At 38.1% G+C, this 8,889-nt stretch overlaps 1 protein-coding gene and 2 pseudogenes across 1 annotated transcript; 2 read left to right on the top strand and 1 right to left on the bottom strand.

Annotated features, from left to right (window-relative positions):
• The window catches only part of LOC102844859, a 12,141-nt pseudogene extending 10,810 nt beyond the window's left edge, over positions 1–1,331 (top strand).
• Positions 1,332–1,684: 353 nt separating this feature from the next.
• Positions 1,685–2,638, bottom strand: LOC102845270 (olfactory receptor 5A1-like). Its single transcript, XM_006900480.1, has one exon. It carries the CDS (start codon positions 2,636–2,638, stop codon positions 1,685–1,687), a length of 954 nt encoding a protein of 317 aa, XP_006900542.1.
• Positions 2,639–7,809: 5,171 nt separating this feature from the next.
• Positions 7,810–8,108, top strand: LOC102852473 (annotated as a pseudogene).
• The last annotated feature ends 781 nt before the right edge of the window (positions 8,109–8,889 follow it).

Consider the following 8,889-nt stretch of genomic DNA (forward strand, 5'->3'; position numbering starts at 1 on the left):
CTTAAACTGAGAAGTCTGAAAAACTCTGTTCACTCATATCTGAAATACTGTGACAAATCTCCCAGCATCACAGCAATGCACACAGCACCACAGTTCAACAAAATGAAGGAAAATAGTGGCTTACTCTGTTACAAGTAGGTATATCTTTAGTCTTATATTTGATACTTTCTCCTCATTTTTGCATTTGCATTAGAAATATCAATATAAGATCCATTTTACATTTTTTTTAAAAAATTCTTATTTAAACTGATTTATTCTCATCAAATGTATATTTATTTTGAAAGGAGTAAAGTTCAAGGCAATGAGTTATTTTATTATTAATAAGAATGTTCTTAAATCATTTTAAACATATAATAAGCAAGGCTATACAGTTTACTAAAATGGTAAAGCAATGTACAGTGAGTTAGACCCATATACGACTCATGAGTCACATTTTGTGATGTTGTTTTGTTAGGTGTTATCCAACCTACTCTGACCCATATAGTGACCCTGTGAAAAATAGATCGAACCTTCACTATCTCGCTCATCCTCTCAGTCTCTGCAATGCTCAAACCCAATCCTGAAATCACTGTGCATACCCATCTTTAGTATTAGAGATGAGTCACTGACTACATGGGAAGAACCTGAAAGGATCAACGTGTCCAAACTTACCCTCTGTAAAATGGGTATGAATCTTTGCCTTTGCATTTCACAATGGGATCGATTAAATCGAATCTGTTATAGAACTATTTGATGGGGAAAGTATTGGATTAATGCTAATGGAGTGTATGTGAAACTAGGTCCATAAACTCCAGTATAAAAAAAAAAGATCTATTTTTTAAATGACATAATTCGACTATGAACCTCTGGTGAGTATGAGAATCTCTTGCCAATACAAAGATCATAGAATCGCAGGAAGATTCATATCTCTACAACTTGGGTTCTCTCTCCTTGGAAACATCTTAAGAGTTATCATTTCAGGGGTTCTTACAGTGCTCAGAAGGCTACTTCTGTCTATAAATTCTTTCACTATATTCTGGCATCTGAGGAACTCACTGGCTCTTGAATCCAAAGGTTTTCACATTCTGCTATCCTTCATATATCACCTATATTTTTCTAAAATTCAATATCTTCAATTGACTTGAGAAATAAATTGGAAGAAATAAGGTTCCTTGGAAGCAAATCCACATAAATTCTATACACTTCTCTCCTCTGTTTGGGCCCAGATTATAAAGGACACATTCATAATTTTTTTAAATTTAAATGATAATTTTTTTAAATTTTACACATATTTAAATGATATATTTAAATTTTAGTGGAATAAATATCAAACAATTATGAGACATGAATAAATCTTAGGAAAAAATAAATAGAGGACGTGGCTTTCTGGGTTCCTGAGATTTTTGTACTTGGATTGTATATCAGAACTTCTCAAAGTGAATCACCTTTTAGATATTCATTTACTGGAATCTCATCATGACAAGTGCCTTTTTTAAAATCACATTTAACATTGGTACCATGGTCCCAGTTAGATCTCTTGGTGGTGATACCAAACTATGATGCGATCAGCAAGACGTTAAGTCAAGTTTTCCCTTTTCTTGCTTTCTACCTGATCATTTTACCTACACAGGATAACTTACACATTCTTACCTCCACACTAATACCCATGATAATAATCCTTTTTCAAATCTCATTCTTCTTGAGGTTAACACTTTGCTTTCTTTATAGCCCTCTTGATGGCAGCCTTGATCTCCTTGTTTCTCAAACTATAAATCAGAGGGTTTAACATGGGGATAACGATTGCATAGAAGACCGATAGCACCTTGTCCTGTTTGGTGACTGTACTGGAGTTGGGGCGCATGTACACGGAGAGGACTGTGCTAAAGAAAAGCGTCACAGCTGTCAGGTGGGAGGCACAGGTATTAAAGGCCTTCGCACTAGCTTTACCTGAGGACATATTCAAGATGGAAACTGCAATAAAACCATAGGACAAGAGAGTAACAAGAAAGGAGCCAAAGACAAAAAAAATAGCTGCCAGAAGAAGAATTGTTTCACTGATGAAGGAATCAGAGCAAGACAGGGGAATAATCTGAGGAAAGTCACAGAAGAAATGCTGAATGACATTCGGACCACAGTAGTAGAGACTAAAGCAAGAGATGGTTTGAGCTAAGCTACTAAGAAAAGCCGTGGTGTAGACCCCGGCAACCATCCTCCCACAGACGCCAGGAGACATAATGACTGAGTATTGCAGAGGCTTGCCAATGGCTGCATATCGATCTATGGCCATCACAGCCATGAGACAGCACTCAGAGATACCCATCCAGGTGAAGATAAAATACTGAACAGCACAGTCAAGGAAGGAAATTGTCTTTTCATCCTGGAAGAAATCTGCAAGCATCCTCGGGCTGATAGAAGAAGAAAAGGAAACATCGATGAATGACAGTACACTGAGAAAGAAATACATGGGTATGTGCAGGTGGGGGTCCATCCTGATCAGGAAGATGAGGCCCAAGTTCCAGATGAGAGTCACAAGATAGATTCCTAGGAATATCGGGAAGAGGATGAGCTGCAGCTCCTTGTCACCTGAGAGACCCAGGAGGATGAACACGGCCACAGAGGAGTGGTTTCCGTTCCATTCCATGGACTTGCTTGAGGCCATCTGCTAAAAAGCTCTTTAAAAAAACGAAGATGAGAGTCAGAAATTACTTTTTTCCACTGAAACAAAAAGAAACATCCAGTATTTAGTCCATGTATTTAACTACACAGATTTAAATCACGGATGTTGGATTATTCTCTGCTTTATATAAACAATTGACAAATTTAGTTGACAATTCTCTTGGATAGATGTTCTACTTCGGTTCTGGGCAAATGACAGTGAATGACCATCATTGTTGCATTATCTCAGAAAAGGTCAAGCCCTGGCGGAGCAGTCTATATGGAGTTGCGCTGTTAAGCCAAAATTGATCCCTCTCTGTTAGTTCCAACCCATCATTCACTTCATGGAGAAAGATAAACAATCTCTTACATGTTGTTTTTTGCCCCCAAGATCCCACAGCAGGGTCTCATATGATTGCAGAAGAATATTGAATTGTAAAGAGTGAGAATTTTACACATACAAACGCCTTGCAGCATGGATGTTGCTATGTGCCATTGAGTCATGTATGACTCATAATGACCCTACAACAGATCTGAACCCTATCCAACCCTGTGTCATCCTCATAATTTCTGACAATCTAGAGCCTGTTGCTTCAGTCATTGTGTCAATGCATCTTGTTGAGATATCTAAGCCACATCAAAACAGATCATAAGACTGGTTTGTGGGATTAAAAGTTCTTGACACTAGAGTCTCTGGAAACAACTTAGTCTCTACACTTAACACAGATCATAAAAATCATGTGCTCCACTCTCGCGTGGTAAGCAATGCCTGGAGTCATCAAAGCTTACAAGCTGTCATCTCAAATACTATTACTGGTCTCTAATTGTCTAGAAAAAGAAGAAGGAAGGAAATAAAAGCTCAAAATGCAAACTAAAACATAAGACAAAACGAGTCACAACCTCGCCTAAACCGAAACCAAAAGAATGAGGTGACACCTGGAGACATGATGGAAGATTTTTAGATTGCCTGGAAGAAAAATACAGAAGGGGACTCAAATTTCTAAAAGCAGTCAGCCCTATTGGATGAGTAGAGACTAGAAGAACTCCTGAGACAGTGACCTTATGATGAACACTGAATATGGGAATTGAAGCTGGTGTTAAGTCATCTTTCAGCCAAATAATAGATTAACTTGTAGAGTAAATGGCAGCACCCACGAGTATTGACGTGCTCCCTGAAGTGATCAACTACATGAGATCAATAGGTCAATAGTTACCCAAAAATAATGGGGACAAGGCGAGCAGAGAAACGGAAGCTACGTCAGTGGAAATACAGAAAACAGACTAGACATAATGAGAATGCTGACACAAGGTAAAATTATGACCAATGGCAAGGAAAATTTGTATGAAAATTTTTAAAGAGGAATATAATTTGCCTTGTAAATATTCACCTCACACACATACACACACACACACACACACACACACACACTTTATGGAGCAGGCTAGTCTACAATACAAAGTCATCAGAAGACAAAATCAACTCAATAGCAAATGGTTTATATATCCTTCAGTGTTATAATCAGTTGTATTTATGGCTAAGCTAAAGTCTGATGGTTCTGATTCACTCAGCAGTACCAAAGAACTAAAAAACAACACACTTCATGATAATCCTCTTACATTAACTTTACAGTAAAGAGAGGAATAGAAACATAGAGCCGTCCTGCTCTTTAAGACAAGGATTGACCACGAGTTACACTTGGTTAATTAAGAGCAAGAGCAACAACCCTTGTACATCTAGTACAAATGGATCCAGCTGGTTTTGGAAAAGTTTAGAATGTAGGTAAAACAAGAAAAAAAAATTTGCATATCTTTGTCTAACAGTTATAATAAGAATAAATTTTCAGATAAGAAGGCCAAGCGTTACATTTATTCTTAACATATGGTTCCTCACTTCCAATAGACCCTGGCATATTATGGGTTGGATCCACATAGTAAGAAATGGGGGAAGGGGTGGGCAGGGATAAAAGTGCAAAAATGAATGAATGGAAATCCAAAGTCCTGTAAATTTTCCTTAAAATTAATAATAATGATGATAAAAGAAGCCAAGAGAAAAAAAGAAAAAAGAAATGGTGTATCTTCTACACTGGCTAAACTGACATTTGAAACCTTTTAAAGAGTAGAGGTCTCAGGAGCTCTGGTGGCCTAGTGGCAAGGAGCTGCAAGTACAATCCCAGAGGCACACGGTTCGAGTCCACCAGATGCTCTGCCGGGGAAGGAGGGACAATCTCTTCCTGTACCAGTCAGATCTGATTTGACGGTACACTCACACAAAAATGCTAAAATAAAAATTAGAAAAAAAGAGTAGAGGTCTCAAAACATTAATATATAGCAATTATCTTAGGTCTATTTTTATAAAATCCCTTTAAACAGTTAAAAAACTAGAGGTTTTCAGCTTCTATTTGTCTTAAAGTGTATTGACAGAGTCTGTCTTTTAGACTATCTTTCAACAGGCGTATTCTTCATGTGAAAAGAGCCATTATGAGACCTAATCCCTTATGTCTTTACAGACAATGATACTGAGATATTAGAAAATCTTTTGAGTTATTCCTGTACCCCAGGTCTTTGGCAATACTAAATAGCTCACCTAAGAGTTCTTAAAACTGATCTCTTGTAAGCCAGTTGGTGGTCTAATGAGTTATTAAAAAAAAAAAAGATGATCAGATATTCCTTCTTACAGCTTCAGAGAATTCCCCAGACCGTCACCACTGTGAGCAGTGTTTGTCTCCATCTCCTTTAGAAATGAAACAGCTATGAAAGAAGGAGGCTTAAATGCTTTTGAACTTCCCTCATGTCATCTTATAGAAGACTTAAGAGTATGATTCATGAGAAAGAATGAGTAATTCAAACCATGCAGAACATTAATAACTGTCCTCCTGGGTAATGGAGAGACATAACCCCTGTTAATTGGTCCTCTGCTAACAGCTTCAAGACCTGCCTTCAGGAAAGAAATCTTTTGAGACATCATTATATCAAGGAACCCATCCTTCAGACTGCCTCTTTGTTCTCAAGGAAGAGTTATGGGGCTAATACAAACATCATTTCCACCTCTTGTTATCTATGAGAGACCTTATGCAACCACAGCATTAAGAACACTCTTTAGAGACCTTTAGCTGAAAAGATATCAGGGAGCAGTAAGCACTCGGCAATGAAAATCCAGATTCTGCAAGAAAACGAAGACCCACTCTTTTGGAAATAGGTCAACCTCCTTGAGAAAGACCTTATTAATGCTTGGAATGTGAATATGAAATAAATGTCTTTTTGTTATCTTTCTCAGTTGGAAACCTTGAAAATATGAATAACAGTCAAACACAACAAAACACAATATGACATTACACTCTCACTCTCTCCATTTCTCCTTACTACTTAAGAGAATAATTAGAAAATGAAAGAGATTAAGTCCACTTCATTTAGTCTTCAAACTGTGAATTTCATTTGAGAAAAACTATAGACAATAGAGAAAACCGTTAAGAGTGGATGCAAAGAACAGAGTTCCAGGAAATACAAAGCTACAAATTGCTGTGTTGTTGTTGTTAAGTATCTTCAAGTTGCTTGTGACTCATAGTGACCTATGTACAATAGCCCTGAAACCTGCTCTATCCTGTGCTAACCTTATTGTCTCTGACACACTTGCCCACGTTACCCCAGTCACTGAATCAATCCATTTCATCCAGGCTCCTCTCGTGTGCTCTCTCTCCTACCTCCCAACCATGATGTTCCCTCTCTAAGGATTGGTTTCTCCTTGCAACATGCAAAAACTATGTCAGATGGAGCCCCAGAATCCTTGCCTCCGAAGAGCAGCCTGGTTTCACTCTCTCTAGGACAAACCTGTTTGTTCTCCTGGCAGTTCATGGTTTATTCAATCCTCTTCTCCAGCACCACAACTCAAAGGTATCAATTCTCTTTCTATCACCCTAGTCACAGTCCAGCTTTCTGACATATAGCAAGTAAATGTGAAGATTATGGCCTGGACCTTAGTCTCCAAATTGGCATCTATAAATTGTTGTAAAAATACAAATCTATTCTATAAACTTTCACTCAAATCACAATAAAAATTTACAAAAAAGAGAGAGAACAGGCTTTGGAATGGACAAATGCCTACTTGTAATATAACATAACATTTTGTCTACTTGTATTGCTAATACATTTTGTTGTTGTTGTTAACTGCTGTCAAGTATGACTCATGGCAAGCCTACAAACAACATATATGAACCCTGTCCTATCCTGTGCCATCTGCATCATCTCTGATATGTTTGAGCCCATTGTATCAGTCATGGTATCAACCACCTCTTTGGGCCTTTTCCTCTCTTTTGCTGACCTTTCCAATCATGATGTCCCTTTCCAAGGGATATCTAGCAACATTTCTAAAGTATGAGAGAAAAAGCTTTGCCATCCTTGCCTCCAAAAAGCACTCCTTCTTATCTTTTCCCAAGACATATCTGATCATTTTGTTGGCATTCCATGGGGTATACAGTACTCTTCTCCAGCACCACAACACCTGTTGTATAGCCAAGAAGTCTTTATTTTTTTATTATGTTATTTTTTTTATGTGTGAACCATCACATCAGATCTGACTGGTACAGGAGGAGATTGCCCTTCTCCAGCAGAGCATCTGGTGGGTTCAAATCACATACCTCTGGGAATACAGTGCATCTTCTTGCCATTAGGCCACAAAGTGCCCTCCAAGAAGTTTTTAAAAAAATGCTCATTTAACTTTCTGTGAAAAGATAATATTTTTAAATAGTACTTAACTTGACCTAACATTTTCTTCCCATACCTCTTTGCCTAATCTCTTCTCTCTAATAGTTATAATTTTAAGTTTACAAACATGAGGGATTGTTCTTGTTGTGTGCCATTGATTCAGAAGACACCCATAACTGACTCTCCAGTGTGTTTTCAGAGGCAGTAAACTGCATGGGAGGAGACAGCCTGTCCATCTGCCATGGAGCAGCTGGCGGATTCACTGCCTGGCTTTGGGACTGCAGGCCAGCATCAGAGAAAGGATAGGATCATACAAAAAGATGTTAAGCAGTTGGTGTGGTGGGCAGCCGGTCCTGTTGGTCCTTTAGGAATACAAGAAAGGTGAGCCCTGGGCTGGGCCCTGTGGCACGCCTGTCACATCAGTGAGCCCTGAAGTGTTAGCAGTGGGGAATTCAGAAGATCACATGGAAGCTGAGCATGGCAGAAGGGGACACTCTGATATTATGGATGATGAAATTTTTTGGAAGGTGATTAGGGTGTTTTTCCATAAGTACACACAGGCTGAAAGTAAAAAGCAGGGCTTGGTAGGCTGAGTTCAGAACACTGACCACGGCAAGGTGCAAGGACAATTGCAAGGTCCCACCTCAAAAGAACATCATATGTGAGAATGGTTTGAGACAAGAGGAAGCCCCACCTCACGCATCGACAAAGCACAGCTCGACAATGAAAATGTCATCGTAAAGTTGGATTACTCTGAATTCCAAATTGTGAAATAATAGTTTTAATTTAAACTTTCTGAGAGAAATTCATTGGTTTTGTTTTTATTGTTAGTAAAGGTTGACTTATTCTGTGTTCAATATTAGAATTGGTCAATAAGTTATTTGATATCAGATATTCGAATGTTAATATATATTACATGTAAAATGGATTACAACCGTATACATCATTCTAACCAATAAAAACTCATTAGATTCTAAAAAAAAAGATGTTAAGGGAATGTCATCAGGCTTATTATATTCTGGATGAGTCTTCGGAGGACCTTCTAGGCACAGTCCAAAAAGACCAGAACAAACATTATATAAGTTTAGAGAGACACTAAGACGACAAACGGGATGGTTTTCTTCCACTGAAATCCCAGAAATAATATCTTCACATGTTCCTAGTCTTGATTGAACTTGTCCCCCACTTAAACTCCAGTTAATTGCAATAGCAAATGGATATTTGCTGATTTTCAGAAACAACTCCATTTGCCCTTAAGTTAGAGTTGAGATCAATCATACTTTTACAATAATACCTGAAAGAGCAGGGAACCCTCCCCTTGAATAACATTAAGGTAGTCCTCACAGAAAAAGTGATTATGGATCTGAGGCCATAAAATCAAGCCAATAAAACAAACACGCAAACAAAAATAAAACCCACACAGTAAATTTTAAAATTTAGCTATCAGGGAGCTCTGTTGACTTAGTCCATAGGAAGTAGTACTGCTAGTCCTAATGTTTATCTGGTAATTTGAATCAATGAGGCACTTCAAAGGAGAAAGATGAGCAATTTCCCTCC

Source organism: Elephantulus edwardii, unplaced genomic scaffold, assembly GCF_000299155.1.
Source record: "Elephantulus edwardii isolate Elephantulus edwardi_28Jun2011 unplaced genomic scaffold, EleEdw1.0 scaffold00284, whole genome shotgun sequence".
Lineage (NCBI taxonomy): Eukaryota > Metazoa > Chordata > Mammalia > Macroscelidea > Macroscelididae > Elephantulus > Elephantulus edwardii.